Genomic DNA, 19461 nt, shown 5'->3' with positions numbered 1-19461 from the left:
ACTCGTGCAGCTCTTAAAAAGAGTCATAAATTGCCTTAAAATGATATTTAAAAATTCTGCAGATACACTGTAAATAGTGAAAAAAAGTCCTTGATATTTGTGAATTGAAAATATCTTTTAATTGACAATTACACTCCTATATGATTTTCTATGCTTAAAAAAATGGTCTTTTTTCATTTGGGCAAGTAAAATTGTTAATTTTATAGTTTATTTTTGATTACATTTTAGTAATTTTAGGCTGAAATGTATTTGTGAAAAACCTTCACTTTTTTTATTTTAATTTTTTAAAGAATTTTAGTTTAGCATAATATTTTTTACAGTCATTTTATACCAGTCATTAATGTGTTACCACAGCCCTACTCCACTCATACAGTATTACTTTTATTTGTGCAGGTCTTAAAATGCCTTTAAATTATTTTTTTAAATACTGCAGAATCTCTGTAAATTATATTAAATATTTTAAATTATATAATTTGTATACTGTATGTTGGCTATTTATATTAGGCAAAGTTATATGCAATCCATACAGTTGTTTTTTCTTAGCACAATAACATCTGATTTAAAATGAACTCATGTATGTGAACATGTAATTTACCAGAGTGCTGGAAAATCTTGAAAATGCACTTTGAAATTGCTTGAAAAGTGCTTGAATTTTACTTTGGAAAAGGTGTAAGAACCCTGCGAGCAGGAGTGGAGCAGTCTAGAGCGCCTTTCTGAAGATTACACTCGCTTAATACACTTAGCAATGTTTCAGTAATTTATCAAAATATATAAAATATTTTCTGCATGGTTAAATTGATATAAAATAGCATTTTTGTGATAAAATAAATATAACTTGTGTAGGCCTTGAAGTCACATTTTATTATTACATTCAGAAGTAGGCCTAATGCAGAAGCTAAATGCTTACAAAAACTTTAAGCATGGGTAGGCTATTGTAGTTCCCCTCACACCACAACACATCCTATCAATTTAAAAGTATTCAGAAAAGAATAAGAATGAAAAATATAAGCTAGGTTAAATAAACTACAAGCCAAAACCAATTCATGTAGGCTAAAGCGAAACTGAAACTATAATGTTGGGTCTCTCATTCAACACAAATCCAAATGTTTCCGTGTTTTAAGATGTATTTGAATGCCAACAAAATATGTATTATACTGTATGAACCTGGCAACCTCACTCATATTTTATTATGATAATAAAAAGTCTTTATTGTCAAGTTAGCATTGTTTAACTGTGTGATCACAGACACTTATCCTTTCTAATTTAATTAAATTCTAATTTAAAATAATCTTGTCAGTTAACAGTTAATAATCGGTTAACAAGCATCGAAAAATAACCGAAATGAACATCCCTACTGTGGAATAAGCAATAGTTTGTCTAGTCTTACTAAAAGTAGCCTAAATTCTAAAATAAACAAAAAAAAAAAAACAGATCTTGATTCTTCATGGTTGATTCTGATTGCAGATGTTTTACAAGAAAATGGGCTGATTTTGAAAGCCTTTTTTTATGTATTTATTTTACGCCCTAAGCAAGGGACAAGAATGAATAGTAATATGAGTACATAAACAAGATGTTTATTTTCTCTATTATAGGTACAGCCATTTAAATTAGAGACAACCACTGCATTTTTAAAGAATCTACAGTTAAATAGCAAAAAAATAAAGGACACAGTTCTTTCTTATTAGTGTAGACAATAAATGCAACCATAATCAAAGTAGGCTACTCTTTCAATATTCAAAGTGCAAATAGAGACCGAATTTTTTAAGCATGATACAGAGTTATAAACAACTACACCACTTATTATAGCCCACATACTAATGACAGCATAGATATTTTATGTAGCCATGAGCCATGAGCAACCGCTGGCGACCGGATGTGGGCGTGTCCAGCGACTCGACAAAGTTCAGAATCTCTCAACTTTATGCAAATGAAGAACCACTTTTGGGAGCGACAGCCAATAGGAAAGAAGAAAATAGTGCTCATGTGATCCAGACGGAACAGAGTTTTCATTTTTGCCGTAGATAAACGCATGTAATGGAAAAAGTACTCTCTCCTTCTCATTCATATTTGTTTGTATGCATGGATTCAGTGTATATTTATATTATATTCAGTCTTTTGCCTCACGTGTTTGTATTTGGCGGCAAGAAACCTAATTTGCCATCAACAATGACGTTAAGCAACCAGTAATAACAACGGCCTCTAGCGACCTCATCGCCAGCCTCTGGCAAAATGCAGCGACAGAGTTCGCTGCTAATGTGAACGGGGCTTAAACGTTGTGCAGTATTAAAATTGTATTTGAATGCGTGTTTTACTTTTGGTTTCGTTTTAACGACCGCGCGAAACTCTCAGCAGCGCTGTGCGTCCATTCTACAATACAGGAGATTACTTTAACAAAACCATTTGAAATTGGGAGGACACAAACAGGATTTTGAAAAGAGTGTCCCCAGTGGAGCTGCCGCTGAGTTGTCATTTGATGTGAATGTATGCCGCGTTGTACAGTAGCCTATATTGAGACTGAGGTGCCAGAATAAACAGAATGTGTGCGCTGTAAGACAAAATAATATAGTATATTTCTTCAAAAGCCGATTGTGGAGAACTGTCCACAATAAAAAATCGTCATATCACACACCCCTAATTGCAATGCAGTTTGGGCAGATCCGGAACAGAGGTTAGTTTTTAAAAGATACAGGGAGTAGGAAGGGATTGAGCAATTGGGTGTTTTCTGTAAGTAATGTATTTGTTTGCATAATTTATTTATTTTTTATTTTTTTTCTTATTTTTTTTGTAGATAGGTATTATGTAAATATGTATATCAGGGAAAACTGAATGTTTAGTGATTAGTGGAGAAGGGGTAGGTTTTAATAAGCTTATGCTTCATCCTACTCCTTTTCGGACAAGTTGGTTTTATGTTATTATTATAAGTTGTTTGTTTTTTATTTTTTATTTATTTTTTTTTATTTTACTTGTTAATATTGTTATTTGTTTTATGTTTATGTTCGATATATATTTATTAATAAGTAAATAATAATAAAATAAATAAATAATAGTTGAGAGAAGAAAAAAGAAAAAAAATGTCTGGTTTCTAATATCTCACATCTTCATTAAAAGTAATATTATAAATATTAAGTTTAAATGGTTGTAATGTTGGAGAGAACAGCGAACCTGTCACTACATCAGCAGTCTGTGAAAAGTTTTGTAAAGAAATGAAACCAATTAAACATCATTTATCGCAACTCTCTGCGATACCAATATCGCGTATACTGTTATCATGATAACGATAATTATTCGATATATCGTGCAGCCCTACTGAGCGGAGTGCACACGCACAGGGCGGAATATTAAGATGCGTTTCACACCGCTCCTCTTCACTCACATGCTCTGGTTAGTAGCAGAAAGTGCTTTGTTCAGGGATGCTGAGGTTTGACTTTTGAGAAAAGTATTTTAAATGATGATGGTTAATCCATCAAATGTCCACTCAGATGTGTGCAGTAAATGTCAACAGATAATCAGCTACCTATTGATTGTGATTCATTTAAATGTTTAATTCCAGCCTTTCTGTAGTACCAGTAGTACCACATACTGGGTCGGTGTGGTACCCGCTGATAGGCAGCTGCTTTCCAACAATTTTGTGCATATTTTTGTGAGCACACTGTAAAGAGCATTGTGTTTTTACATCATGTTTTACAGCCAGTGTTGAGCACATAATCGGAATGATTAAGTGTTAAATCAGAATTCACTTAGTAATGCTTTTCCTTGAAACCATGGAACTAACACTTTTAAATGTATATTTCATTGTAATTAAAGCTGTAGATTAACTGTTATTATTTATTATTTGTATTTAGCAAATGTATTTAATCTAATGAATCTGTAATCTTATTTCCGTCGTAGGTTAAATGATTGTAGCTTAACAGACAAAAGCTGTTCAGCTCTGGCTACAGTTCTTGGATCAGATTCCAGTCTGAAAGAGCTGAACATGAGCAATAATAATCTGCAGGATTCAGGAGTGAAGCTGCTCTGCACTGGACTGGAAAATATGAAGTGTCATTTGGAGATACTGAGGTAAGTTGTGTGACAATAGACCAAAATTGAGCTCAACAAAAACATAAGGTGAAAACCAGACTTGGATAATGAACAAGTCTGTATGTTGTGCATAGAGATACTTTTTATATATACACCTGCCATGGTGCTCTTTTTCTAATTTGGTTTGTCATGTGTGTGTGTGTGTGTGCATCGAGGCTTAACTCCTCCATCCATAATACAGAGGAGAATTGTAAATGCATGACCATGTAAAGACAGAAATGACATACTTTTGTGTAAATAAAATAAATAAAATAGGGCTATTTGATGTGATCAAGGAGAGAGACACTGCAGGCAAAAACACATTTTTTTTCGTGCACCTGTCAAGTTTGAGATTTGGGGATTTTTGTGTTTTCTCAGGCTAGTGGAAAGAAACATCCACAAAACACTTAAGTCTTTATTTTGAAGCACTTTATTTGTGTCAATAGATTTCAATTACAAAACATATTTTTAAAGGCTTTTTTTGTCTAGATTAGTTTTTCTTCTACACTGAGCCATAAATCTCCACTTCAGTAACACTTACACACACTAGATTTTACAGTTTTATTCCTGTCTATATCCTGAAGGTTTTTACAGAGGGATTTGTTCATATAATTTGGATTTTATACCATTTATTTCCCAAATAAATTTTTTTTTTAAATGTGGCGTGAGAAAATGAGACACATTTGACTCTAATATGTCACTGACTTCTTCACTGAGATTTTTGTACTAGAAATGTATTCAAATTAGCCCATATTGTATTAAATATTAAACATTTTAGAAAACTTGCAATACAAAAAATGTTTGCAATTATCAATGTATTCAATCAACTTGATGAGGTGAAGTGAGGTGATAACTATTAGTTGTTTTTTCCCCCCTATTCATCTGCAGTGTCTCATTTTAATAAAGGAATAAGGTATAGACCTGTTCTATAGGAAAGGTAACCTTACACACTGTCACGGCCGTTTCATACTGAGTGCGATGCGAAAAAGCGAGGCAACTTTCCAACGAGTGGTGCTTTCAATTTGATCACTTTCTGCTAATGCAATGCATTTGTCCTCAGATATGTCTATTGTATATGGATTTAACATCATCTGCTGCTCAATATACAGCATTAAACTGAGATAAATAAAGTTTGGTTCCACACCAGTACCACAAACTATCTATAATGATTAATAATACATCTTAAAATATAATAGAAGCACAATTAGCATCAAGCTAAATTTGAAAATGTTATTCCGTTTTTTTTTTTAGCTTAAAAACTCATTTGAACCATTATCATGTTCTTGTGATAACATTTGAGAGGTTCCTTGTGAATGATTGTGTCTGGTGTGAATAGCTCCATAGGGATCTATTGTTTCAATTCAAAAGGGTCATTGTGCCAAATGTTTGCATTCAGTGTGAAAAGACCTTTAGTCACTCGGTCTCAGTTTTTTCTGTTTCTTCATGTCATTCCAGACGGACTGATGATGAAGAGATCAGATCTCTGTGTGGAGCACTGGCTGTTGTCAGACTCCTTGTGCCAGGGGAGGACAGTAGTGAAGTATTTTTGATTTACTCAAGTAAATTTAAAAAGTATCTGTAGTAAGCTTTTTCTTTGGAAAACTTTACTTCACTACATTCCAAAGCATAGTTTTACTTTTATACTTTTTATTGCACTATATTTCGTAAATAAAAGTTGTTGTTAGTTTTACCCTTAATACTTAAGAACATTAAAAATGTAGTACTTACTTGTACTCAAGTAAATATTTAAATTACTTTTACTTGAGTAAAAGTAGGAAAGTAATAGATTTCTAATGTAATTAAGTATTAAATTATATTTAATATGAAAAATAGTGCAGCAAATAGTACAATATTATGCTTTGGAATATTTTGAAGTAAAGTTTTCTAAAGAAAAACACTCTAATAAAGTACAGAAACGTGAAAAGTACTTCTTTAGCAGAGTACTTTTACTTCACTACTGTCCGCCTCTGCTTTGTGCACACAAAAATCTCACTGGATTATTAAAATTAATGGCAACATGAATGTTAACTGTAATGTAAACTGACATTTCCTACTGACACACTACAGCAAAAGATATAAATAACTGACTTTAAACCATTTTTTATCTGATGAAAATACTAGTGGCATAAGACATTTGCACAGTACTATACAGAACTAAAATGTATTACATTGAACACCTGAAATGTAACTTTTCTTTATTTTCAGTAAAATCAGTCACTTTTGACCATAAAGACCACAAGTGTACCTCACAAATTAGGAGCATCAGAAGGTTCAATCTTAAAAGTGACTGTAAGCTGGGCATACTAAAGTGAACTGATATCTAACACTTTAATTTAATGTTCATTTGTCAGATTTTGCTTTACAACTAAGTTTTAGTTCATTTGAATAAGGAATAAAATATAATTATGTTTAAGGATTTACATAGTTTAGGTCATTTCTAGAATAACTGATTAATCATCTGAATGTGACATTTTCAATCTGGTTCCAGGCTTTCAAACTGCAGTATCACTGAAGAAGGTTATAAAGCTCTGGCTTCAGCTCTGAGATCAAACCCTTCACACCTGATAGAGCTGGATCTCACAGGAAATGATCCTGGACAATCAGGAGTGAAGGAGCTCAATGATTTACTACAGGATCCAAACTGTCAACTCAAGACACTGAGGTGAGACCTGATCAAATAATGTTACTGAAATAAATGGGTAATTTATTTATGTTTTTAGCTATATAATAATCTGGACAATGTGTTTCATCAGAATGATCATATCAGATGCTGTGGGTTTTGTTGAACTGATGATCAAAGTCAAAGTCTGCTTTATTGTCAATTTAGCCACATGTACAGCTCATACATACAGAGAATTAAAAATGTGTTACTCACAGACCCTTGGTGCAAAGACATTCAGTTTCACAAGCCAGTTTTCTCTGAGCTGATATTTCTCACTCCTTGTGAAAGATCTTGAGGCTTTTACAGTTTTTCTCAATTGCTAAAACACAATTTCTGAAACCTTGCTCCATTTTCTGAAACCATTAAACACAACACCTCATCTTCAAGCACCATTTACAAAACCTCTTACTCCTCTTGCAAAATGGAACTTTTTGCCTCAAAACAGTTTTACCTGTGTTCAAATTCAAGCACTGCTCTCAAATCATTAACAAAGTGAGCAAAATGATATACACTATCAAGCAGTCAGTAAACCATAAAACAAAAAACAGAAAAGACATTGTTCAAAACATATAGTTCTCAGGGAGAAGTAAATTTTTAATCTCAAAGTTCAGGCCCATACAATTTGTACATTGGGCAGTATACAGCCTACAATGCACTGTACTACAGTATACAAGAGACAAAAATCAAAGGAGTAAACATGTGATCATTGTGCTTCCTCTTGTGTTTGGGCTGAATCAGGCCAGAGCACTTTGCCAACATCACAAGCAATATTGTCCTTCCTGAGGCAACGGGGGAAGAAGCCTCTTGTGTGCTGTATCCAGCCCTGACATGATTCCTCACCTATACAAATACAATCTTTCTTGCCCTCCTCCTCTTTCTCTTTCTTGCCCTCTTCCTCCTCTTTCTTGCCCTTCTCCTCCTCTTCCTCATCACCCACCTCGCATAAGTACTCGTCCTCGTCCTCTCACATTGTTTCTTCTATCCATTCTCAGACGTTCTCCTTCCCATCTTCAACAATCTGTTACAACCTGAACTGGCTTATATTGGTTGTGTCACATCATTTGAAAAAGTTAACATCAATTTTGAGTGGTTGTGTTTAACCAATGACATTAGTTCTCTGTTTGTATTTGATTGTTGCCACTCGTGTTTAGCAGTATGGATGATATGTGTATGAGAGTGCATAATGTGTTTTGAGAATGAGAATGTGTTTAGAGTTTTGCTGAAAAGTCTAAGTGTGATCTGAAAATTGTGTTTTAACATGTGAACTGGTTTAATGTATTGACAACAGACTGTGCAATTAGCTAAATGAGGTCAGGCAACTGAGAACTTTGTTCAGCCAATGGGTTTTAGTGTTTTAGCAATTGAGAAAAACTGTAATTGCACACTCTGTATATGTAAACTGAACAGACTTCATTTTCAAATATTTATGTATTTGTGTATTTAAATGTTTAAAGAAAAGTTTTGCAGTTACTAGATCTTGTTTTAGAGTTTAAAAAAAAAAAAAAAAATTGTATTGCATGTATTTGTAATGCAATGGAACTAAATTAATATTGCTTGCTTCATCTTCTCTTCTGCAGGTTTTTGGGTCCTGCTGCAGATGAAGGCTGTCAGTATGTGACTGGAATTGTGGGTAAAAACCCGTTACTCCAGAGAGAGCTGAATCTGAGTCGACGTGAACTAGGAGACACACGAGTGAATCAGATCTCTGCTCTACTGGAGGATAAACACTGTCAACTCAACACACTGATGTGAGTATTGCTGCTTTAGTTCAAATCTTACATTACTTTTAATAGTACTGTTATTGTAGTTGATCATATTTCCTCATTAGTTTGAGTCAGAGCAGTTTTTCTCAGCATTACAAAGAGCCACTAATGTGAAGATACTACTATTTCTTGCTGGATCGGTTGTAATGGTCAGACAGGGCTGATCTAAATCCTGTATTGTGTGAACTGTTCTGTCTTACTGTTAAGCCACACAAAAGCATACAAACACAATGTTCCAAGTTTTCTGAAGCTATTCGAGCTTAATGTGAGACACAGATGAATATTTAAGGCCTTACAATAAAGTTAATGTAAACTCTTTTCTCTGCTGCGTCTGTCAGTCATTCTCTGTTCAATTCAAACTCTGATCAGGTTCAGTTACAACAGTCAGCTTGATAAAACTCTCTCCAAGATCATTCAGTGTTCCCATTATTATACTTTATTTGTAGATAAATGTCTATGATTTTACATTTATATGGCTGTTTTTGTTGTTGTTTCTAAATCATGTTTCCAGATGTCTGTTAGAACAAAACACAGCTAGCAAAGACTATAAATATACATTTTTAAGATGCACATTAACTGAAATTGTTAAAAGAAAAGGCTTAATAAACTGTTACTTTTTAATGTGAAGAGTTGCCTGCTGTGACTCTGTGTTGCTTCAAGCGCATCATTTTGCGCATCAGATGCGAATACTGTAAACGTTTAGTGCTGCACTGTATTTGTTTTGTTCTGTCTATCATTTGTTGCTGCCTCTTTAAAAAAAGAACTTTCAATTTTATAGTATTTATATTTATGTAGAAATATATTGTTTTTCATAAATGCCTTTTATAACCACAATGCAAATAGCAATGAGTAACATTTTACAAGTTTTTGTGCTGCACTTTTATTTGTTCCCCACAAAATGTTTTTTTTTCATAAAATGTTTGGATTTATAAAATTATTGATATTGTGTATTTTTTATATTATATATATGTTTTTATTATTATTATTATTTTTTTTTTTAATGGAGCACTCTGTGTTTAGTAAGTTGTAGTTTGTTTTTTTTTGTTTTGACAACTTTGTTTTCATAACTGCTTTTAATTTTTGTGTTCGACAAAATATAAAATGTCTAATTTTGGTGCAGCATATACTGTAAATTGAGCATTTTAAGAATCAGTGATCAGTATCTGCCTCAAATGTCCTGATCAGTGCAGCACTAAAGCAAATCAACTGCCCTTTCAAAACTTATTTGAATGTCTTCAGTTTAAGGAAATAAGTTTATTCACTAAATAAACACATGTGCAAAGTCTAATATTTTTATAAGCAAACTGTCTTTGTTGTTGACTTGTAATTGTTTAGTCTACAGTATGTTTGAACATTGATCTGTGAGACTAAAGTGATTTATGACAATAGTAGACAGTAACAATTTCATTAGTTAACATTAGCTATTAAATATATTTTGACAGCATTTATTAATCTGTTCATGTTAGTTTATATAATTAACCATTGTTTATGTCACAGTGTATTTACTAATTAACAGAAAACTTTTGAATTTTAAACTATTAGTAAATGTTGAAACATACATTAACGTTATTAAATGCTAGTTGTTCATCATTAGCAGGGCCGTGCAGAGGGCATCTGAAAGAAGGCATTAAAGAGCCCCTTGCGTCCATCACATCATTGTAGGCATTCAGTTACTTATGTAACAAGTAACAATGTCATTAATAAGACAAATTATGCATTATTTGAAGTTTTAATTGCATTTCAGGACTCAAACAACAGAATAATATTTTTTTCACGATAAAAGGGGCTCCATAAATAGGGCTGTGCTCAAAACATCAGTACAGCAATACTGTACTGTATATTGTGACACATTCCTTGCTGATATGTGACCATGAACCACAAAACCAGTCATAAGTGTATTTTGTTTTTTCAAAATTGAGTAAATAAGCTTTTCATTGATGTATGGTTTGTTATAGGACAATGTTTGTCTGTGATACAACTATTTGAAAACCTGGAAGCTGAGGGTGCAAAACAATCTAAATATTGAGAAAATCGCCTTAAAAGTTGTCCAAATGGAGTTCTCAGCAATGCATATTACTAGTTTATGGTATATTTATGGTAGGAAATTTAAAAAATATCTTCATGGAACATGACCTTTACTTAATATCCTAATGATTTTTGCCATAAAAGAAAAAAATTCAGTGTATTTTTGGCTTTTTGGTTAAGAAACGGAATATAAAAGACCATTTTAATGTTTAAAAGATAAAAAATATTTTCCTTGGACCTATTTATTTTGATTATAAATTGTTGTGTATTAAATTGTCAAACCTAAAGATTTTCTTCTCTCTGTTAAACACAATAATAAAGAACAGCTGTTATATTAAACTCTGAGTGGTCACTATTGAAACTATATGTGGCCCCAGATGTATTGTATTGTAAGATTGTAGACAACAGGCTTTGCTGCAGAGTATAGAAATAAAACAAACATATTAAGGAAGGAATTTTATTTCACTATTTAAAATATTTTAAATATCAATTTAAGGCAATTTGTGACCCTTTTTAAGAGCCGCAGAAGTAAAATGAACAGTGTGAGTAGGATTTGACAATGTACGGTAGAATATTAAGGCATAAAATGGCATGATTTATAATTCAGATACAGCTTCACACAAAACAAAACAAAATATCTTATACAATGGAATTTCAGCCTTTATATCATTAAAAGGGATAAATTGAGTATATCATTTATTATATTTATTTAAAACATAAATATTACTGTCTTATTTTTTTAGATTTTGAGAAGGCACATTAACTTCTTTGACACAACTGTGTTTGCTGCATAACAACGTAGGTCGATAATTGCAATAATTTGACCATAAAGAGCTGAAAAATGTGTAAAAGAAAAAGTCACTCTCTGTCACAAGGGGGCGCTTTAAGAGCGCTGACATATTACGGTTTCCCTAGAAAAGGCTGTATACAAATCAGCATTAATGCTGTTTATCAGGCAATAAATGAAAATGACAATGACATGTTTCTGAGAACAGTCGGTTCCCTTCAGATACATTCATATAAAGACATCAGTGCTGCGTTTTGACTTTGAAATCTACAGCGTGCATAATTATTCAATGAAATCGTTGCCTTTCGAAGATTAATCCAGCCCTATCGCGATTCTCGTCTTTCCGTCCCCAACTAAGACCTCTTATATTATAATTAAGTATTTTCTTATACTATTTAACATATTTAAAACTTTTTATGGCCTTAAATTTGATGCAACTAAATTGAGGAGTTTTTAAGGACCTGCAGGTGCCCTCTACTTTGCGATGGTCCGTCGGGCTTCAAACATTCTGGTAGCCCGACTTGAAAAGCGATTTTGCGAGCCCTGCATTACATAAAAAAAATTAAAAAAAGCAGACCTTTGACAGAAGGTCGAGCACCCTCCGCCCCCCCCCCTGCACGGCCTGATCATTAGTTCATGTTAACTAATATAGTTAATGTTATCAAGTGAAGTTTCATAACTTGGAAAAGTAGCTCACGTCTTAATGGGTAATTTTGCTGATTTTCAACATTTGCATACCTTTATAACTTTTGTGTAGTTTGTAGTATATTTAATGAACAATGTGTAGTCTTTCTCCATGTTACCTGCACACAGATATCACCATTTATTTGTCAAAAAAAGTTTGCAAAACACATTGCTGTGTTTCATATCATTAAGATTTCATGATTTTTCTGGTTTATAAGTGACTGTATAGCATTTGCTGATGATCATCATAGATCTGAGTCATTGTTCTTTCTCTTTCTGTCTTTAGTCTGTGGAGATGCAGTATTACAGAGAAACAGTGTCTCATCCTGACTTCAGCTCTGAAATCAAACCCATCACACCTGAGAGAACTGGACCTGAGCGGGAATAAACTAGGAGACTCTGGAGTGAAAAACCTCAGTGATCTACTGATGAACCCACAATTCAAGCTGGAGAAACTAGAGTTAGTATCATTATACTGTGCAGCAGTTACAGTCAGATTAAAGTTCACTGTTTAGATTAGGACCACTGGGCTCTTGACATCTTTGCTGTGAAACAATCTTTTATTAAGGAAAATATAATCATTTAATATATTTGTATAGTTAAAAATTGTGAACTACACTCTGAAATAGGTTAAACAAATGATTTGATTTGATTGAATTGATGATTTTCACCTATTGTAAATGTGAAAATAGACATTTAATTTAGTTAATTGTTCTGTTGTTTCTATATTGATTCTATGTATTGATTGATTATTTGTTGACTGAGGATGAGTCCAGACTTGGATTGTAACTAGTGTCCTCAAATACTCCTATCTTGGTTTGTTTCATATCATTAAGATTTCATGATTTTTCTGGTTTATTAGTGACTGGGTAGCATTTGCTGATGATCATCATAGATCTGAGTCATTGTTCTTTCTCTTTCTGTCTTCAGTCTTTGGGGCTGCAGGATTACAGAGAAACAGTGTCTCATCCTGACTTCAGCTCTGAAATCAAACCCATCACACCTGAGAGAACTGATCCTGAACTGGAATCAAATCACAAACACAGGAGTGAATGACTTATGTGACGTACTGAAGGATTCACACTGTAAACTGGAGAGATTGAGGTCAGTAACATTCACATACAAGAATCAAAATGATGAAAATCACTTCAACAGTTTAAACCAAAACACTTTCTACTCAGTATCTCATGATGAGCTTGACTTCACATTATATTTGTACTTTATTATTTTATTTTTTTACAAGTAATTTTTTAAACTTCTGCTGCATAGTTAAAATATAAAATTGAGTTTTTGAAAGACAGAGAGAATAAAAACAGATAAGTCACAAACAAGTCACATTTTATAAATGCATTTAGAAATATTTATAAAGCGGTGAATAAAGTGAAATGTTTGCAAACATTATAAACACTATAAACATAGCTATAGTCTATTTTAGTCCCCCGTCCTCCACAATAAATCCTTTCAATTTAACTCCATTCAGAACAGAACAAGTCTGAAAAATATAAGTAGTTTATAAGCGTTGAGCCAAAATGAATGAATTGAAAGTGAAATAGAAACAGAAACTGTTGTTGGGCTCATGTAATCTACCTCTCTGATTTGACACAAACCCAAAAACTCTCATCTTCACAATGTATTTGTGTGCTAAATTATTATTTCTGATGTAAACTAGTCTTTGTCCTTCACTCATGTTCAATACGGATGTAAAGGTCATTCTTCACATGAGCAATAATGTGTTTGTCATAACAGCACAGCGGTACGGTGCTCACACTGAACAGCACAGATTGAACTACGGACTATTTAAATGAAGCAGTGTCAATATTTGATGTGTTTGACTGTATTTTATTTTGATGATGAACAGCTGCAATGTGGAGTTAGAAATGCTAGAACTGATCTGCTGTGTGTGTGCATGAGGCACCAGCGCCATCACCTCAATTATTTCCTTATAACAGCAGAAACAACTCAAATACCTCATTTATGGTCAGAGAGGGAAGAGGAAGACATCATTTGAAACTATAAAGGGTTTACTTTTATTTGTGTTTATTCACAACAAAAATAAAGCATTGTGCTTTTGTAAAACAAAGAAGACAAACAGGATGTGCTTTCTGTCGTCTCGCTTTCCATCAACTTATTTGTGGAGCACGTCACAAAAATGAGACAAAACTTATCAGACAGTTTTTTCATTTTGTTTTGTTAAATATATTTCACATATTTATTTATTAAGTTGGTTTGAGAAAGCCCAATTACTGAAATGCTATTTAAACGTATTCTTCTTCTTCTTCTTCTGAGACTCAAATGTCTGACTGCTGCTTCTAGAGCTTTAACTCTATAAACTCCAAACTCAGTCCAGATCTTCAGACTGATCTGACTCCAGCTGCTGGATCTTTTCTAACTGATCGGAATTACGATTTTCCTATAAATAATGAAAATCTCATAGACTTACATTGACGAAATGTTCAAATGATACAGCACTATAGACCATTTCAAGAGCTATTCGGCGGCTTAAGGAAGTGATGTCTTTAGTCCTAGGATATTTTAGTGATCGAGTGCATTCAAAACAATGGCGGGAGGCGCTTGATGCACAGTGGGATTGTGATCATTTTTATACAATCCTCCTGCTTAAATGTGTAATTTAAAATCAGACCCTTGTCGTTCGGTGGTTGGGTGCTCCCTCTGGGACTGAACTACGATTCTGAGACGTGTTTAACGGTAGATTTAGGAGAAACGTCCCCGAGTTACAGCAGTGAAGGAGAAGGCTGGATTAACAACTCTAGGATAATCAGCGCACATTTCGATTCAGGCAAGTAAATGTCGTTTTTAATTCATTTTGATTATTTGTATTTCTTTACGTTAACTCTTCAAGTATGATGCTGCATAATTTAAAGTAGCATTTTGTCATTGTTTACATTTGCACCTAGCATTTCGATTTGTGTGTAGTAAAAAAGGCAAGTTTTTATTTCTGTTTTATTGCTAACTCTTATGTGGGCTTTAACTAAGTTCATATTAGTCGTCTAGTTATCTTGTAAGTTGACAAATGCAGTGAGTAACATGAAAGTAAACTCATATAACGTTGTATTGTGTAACAGTTAGCTGCAGTAGTTTACAAAAGGTAACGTTAATAGTAAACATTGTTTCCATCTCATAAGCTTTGGTAATGTTAATTCCAACATACACTGATGTATTAAGCAATAACAGCATTGTATTTTAAATATTGTGCAGTATATTAATAGTTTTTCTACTTTTATCCTTAGGAGAGCCATCATCTGTAATGTAAGACACCCAAGGACAGCTGATCATCCTGCAGTGCCACACCAGACATGACCATATCAACCCAGACTTGAGGATGAACTTCAGTGTAGTACTTAAAGCTACTGATGGCCAGATACTGACTGCTGCTTTGGATATTTGTTCCTTCTTTGTCCAGAGACTCATTACTCCATTTCAGTTCAGATGTTGTAGTTGTTTCATTTGTTGAAGCACAAATTTATGGTCATACAAATATTTACATATCAATACATGTGTTGGAAATAAAAACAGTTGAAAGTGAGAGAATGTTTTTTGTTTATATACAGTATGCTACTGGTCAAAAAGTTTTTTTTTTATGTTTTTGAAAGAAGTCTCTTCTTTTCATCAAGCCTGCATTTATTTGAGCAAAAATGCATACAAAAACTATTTTTTTATAAAATTAAAAAAAAAATTGTGTGATGCAAAGCTGAATTAGCATCATATATAATATGTATATATGTGTGTCTGTCTGTGTGTACAGTAAATACGTGCATAAAAACATACATAGATACATGAATACTGTATGTAGTGTGTTTGTGTGTGCATTTATTAATCTGCAGTTATACAGGTTTATTCAAAACACCGTAGCCAGCACTGAATTGCATTGATCTTGTTTATTTGTGATCACATGACGACTCAGAGCATTCATACCCTCTTCTTACACTGTTCCACAGCAACAAACACGACCAAACTAAATGCATTTGAAATCAATGACATAAGTAATAACAGCATGAAGCGCTTAGTTTAATAGCATACATTTAGCATTGCACTGAAAGGATATGTATTGTGCAAAGTAATGTACTACTAAATATGAACATTTGCATAGATATACAGACTGACCAAGCAATGCAAGTAAATTAATCACGAATAACCTCTTCAGATATATTAGGGACAAAACGTGAAGTAAGTTGCACTGTCCTGCTTCAGACTGTCATCCATTGTAAGAATAAATGTTCGCAACATTTCCACTCGCATCCAGACTGTGATATGCTTTTAGTTTAATCTCCCATGAACACACACACAGCATCGATTAGTAGCGTTTTCAAATAGATTTAAAAAGTATGCGCTTGTATTGACAGATCAGAGAAATGGCGCTACCGGAAATGGTTCAGGACCAGACAAGTGCAGTAGTGCTCCAACGCGCTTGTTATTGTTTACGTCCTTGAAATGGTCTTTCCAAACTCCAGCTGTCAAAACTCCCAGAATCCTTTGAGACTCAATCAAACTGCCCTTCTATGTATACTCTATGGAAACTCATTCAAACTCATGCTAGCAACTTGGTAATCATGCTAGCAACATGTTATAAACATTCTATCAACTTGCTAACCATGTTAGCAACATGCTAGTGACATGTTAGTCATACTAGAAACATGCTAATAACTAATTGCTAATCATAGTAGCAACATGTTAGCAACTTGTGAATCATTTTAACAACATGCTAGTCATGCTAGAAACATGCTAGTTACTTGCTAATCATGCTAAAATAAGTAAAATCAAACTAGCAACTTGCTTTTTAACTTTTAAAACTTTTTATACTTTTAAACTTCGTAAACTTTTAAAACCGTTTTAAACTCTTTTAACTTTAACTTCTAAAACTTTTTAAACTTTTTTAAAACCTTTCAAACTTTCTGGTCCGGTTTTCTCAAAACAACTTAAAGACTGTCTTGACAAACTTTGTCTAGTTGTGTATTTCTGATGTTATTCAGTGCTGTATGTCGGTGTGATATCGGCGCTGACCACAGTCTTGTTGTTTGTCAGTTAATGATCAGTTTACATGCTTTGGTTTTATTGGTTCGGGGAAAATAACTGAAATCCCTAATCTGCTGAAATAAACAAGTTGATCTTTTTTCCTGTTTTATTTGCTCATGATAAATTATGTGACTTATTTTATTTTCTTATTTTCTGCTCTCCCTCTTTCTGTCAATGTAGGTTAAGAGACTGTAAAATGACAGATGAAGGTTGTTCTGCTGTGTCTTCAGCTCTGAAATCAAACCCATCACACCTGAGAGAACTGAACCTGAGCTGGAATAAACTAGGAGACTCTGGAGTGAAAAACCTCAGTGATCTACTGATGAACCCACAATTCAAGCTGGAGAAACTAGAGTTAGTATCATTATACTGTACAGCAGTTACAGTCAGATTAAAGTTCACTGTTTAGATTAGGACCACTGGACTCTTGACATCTTTACTGTGAAACAAATCAAAAGTAAAAAAAAAATGACAGTAGATGATTTTGACAGTTAGATTTATCCTGGACTAATGGTATATTTCACTAAATCTTTTATTAAGGGAAATGTATATTATTTAGTATATTAGTATAGTTAGAAATTGTAAACTACACTCTAAAATTTCTTAAAAAAATATTTGATTTGATTGATTTAATGATTTTCATTAATTAAAAATGAAAATAGACCATTTAATTTAGTTAATTTTACAGTTATTTCTATATTGATTTAATGTATTGATTCATTATTTGTTGACTGAGGATGGGTTCAGACTTGGATTATAACTAGTATCCTCAAATACTCCTGTCTTGGTTTGTTCATTCATATATTAGGAGTTTCCATGATTTTGCTGGTGTGTTAGGGAATATATGCATTTGCTGATGATCATCATAGATCTGAGTCATTGTTCTTTCTCTTTCTGTCTTCAGTCTGATTTATTGCAGTATTACAGAGAAACAGTGTCTCATCCTGACTTCAGCTCTGAAATCAAACCCATCACACCTGAGAGAACTGAACCTGAGCGGGAATGAAATCACAAACACAGGAGTGAATGACTTATGTGACGTACTGAAGGATTCACACTGTAAACTGGAGAGATTGAGGTCAGCAACATTCACATACAAGAATCAAAATGATGAAAATCACTTCAACAGTTTAAACCTAAACACTTTCTACTCAATATCTCTTGATGAGTGGGTTCATGGGTTCACATTATATTTGTGTCAAATTCTTCTCCTTAATGATTTGTTTGTAAGATGATCTTCTCTTCCTCTGTTTGTCTCTTTCTAGTCTTTATGACTGTGGCATTACAGATGTTTCTTCTTTAACTCAGTCTTTGACAAACACAAAAGCACTGCAGTTTCTAAAAGAGCTTCATCTGACAAACAATAAGATTGGAGACTCAAAGCAGCGGCTCATTGATGTGCTACGAGACTCAAACTGTAAACTGAGGTGAGTAAACTTCACTTTGTGATATTAAAGAGATATTCAATTACCTCTGATATGTGGACAAATATTAACTTTCAAATATTTGTGAAAGGAGATGGTCAAATGATCATCAAGCTTTATTTCAAAGGGTTTGTGTCAGAATGAAATGTAAAGTTGATCAAAATGTTGAACACAAAGGAGGAAAGAGGACAAAAGCAGACTGTCAGAGCTTTCTCCAACAACAGCTGCTTTATTAATGCCATCAGTAATAGTGAATCATTCCAGTTTGAAATAGATTTGGTCAGATTGGAGGAAAACGCTGGTAAAATCAGTGCAGATTCCAGCTTCAGCTCACAGCCGTCCAGCATCACATGATCAATGTCTCTGTCTCTTGTGTGTTTTTACTTTGACAAGCAACACGTCACATTACTTTACACTTACTTTACTTTCAGTTATTTACTGAGACCAATACAAATGTTGAAACTAGAGGAAAAACAGCTTTAACTAGTGGAACATTGAACTGAAGGTTTTTGTTTTGAGGCAAAATCACATTAGTATTTGTTCTTGTGGTTTATTATATTTGCCGTTCACTCATTAGCATGTGTTTCTCTTTATAGTGTCTCAACAGGAGTCACACAAACAGACAAACATATGAATGGAAATCATGTTCAAATGTATTTAAAACTAGAGATCGACCGATATGGGGTTTTCTATAACCGATGCCGATGTTTAAAGGTCAGGGTCAGCCGATGGCCGATATGTGCTGCCGATTTTTAGGGCCGATATCTTGAAGTTCTCCCCTTTATTTGCATGCTAAAATGTCAATCTAAAAAGGATGCACGTAATTTCTAAACTTTACATCATGAACAATGAACCATCTTGATTTTGTGCACTGCACAGTATTATTATAAAAGATTTAACCAAAGTTAACCAAACAAATCAAACTGACCAAGTATTAAATATATAAAACAGATAATATAAAAACTGTCAATAATTTACATAAAAGTTTAAGAGCTGAGATTAAAGGTTGTATCAGCGATTTCTAGC

The 19461-nt window shown here is 33.4% G+C and overlaps 1 protein-coding gene across 1 annotated transcript in view; it reads left to right on the top strand.

Moving 5' to 3' along the window:
* LOC141337911 (uncharacterized) overlaps positions 1–19461 on the top strand; it is a 536025-nt gene that overhangs the window by 146670 nt on the left and 369894 nt on the right. Inside the window, exons 19-21 of the mRNA XM_073843487.1 lie at positions 3889–4059; positions 6548–6721; positions 8299–8469. Of these exons, the coding sequence (XP_073699588.1) occupies positions 3889–4059; positions 6548–6721; positions 8299–8469 (516 nt within the window). The remainder of the gene's footprint in view (positions 1–3888; positions 4060–6547; positions 6722–8298; positions 8470–19461) is intronic.

This window comes from Garra rufa, chromosome 7 (assembly GCF_049309525.1).
Source record: "Garra rufa chromosome 7, GarRuf1.0, whole genome shotgun sequence".
In the NCBI taxonomy this organism is placed as follows: Eukaryota; Metazoa; Chordata; class Actinopteri; order Cypriniformes; family Cyprinidae; genus Garra; species Garra rufa.
The sequence above is the reverse complement of the archived record's forward strand: the minus strand, read 5'-3'. Positions and strand labels throughout refer to the sequence as shown.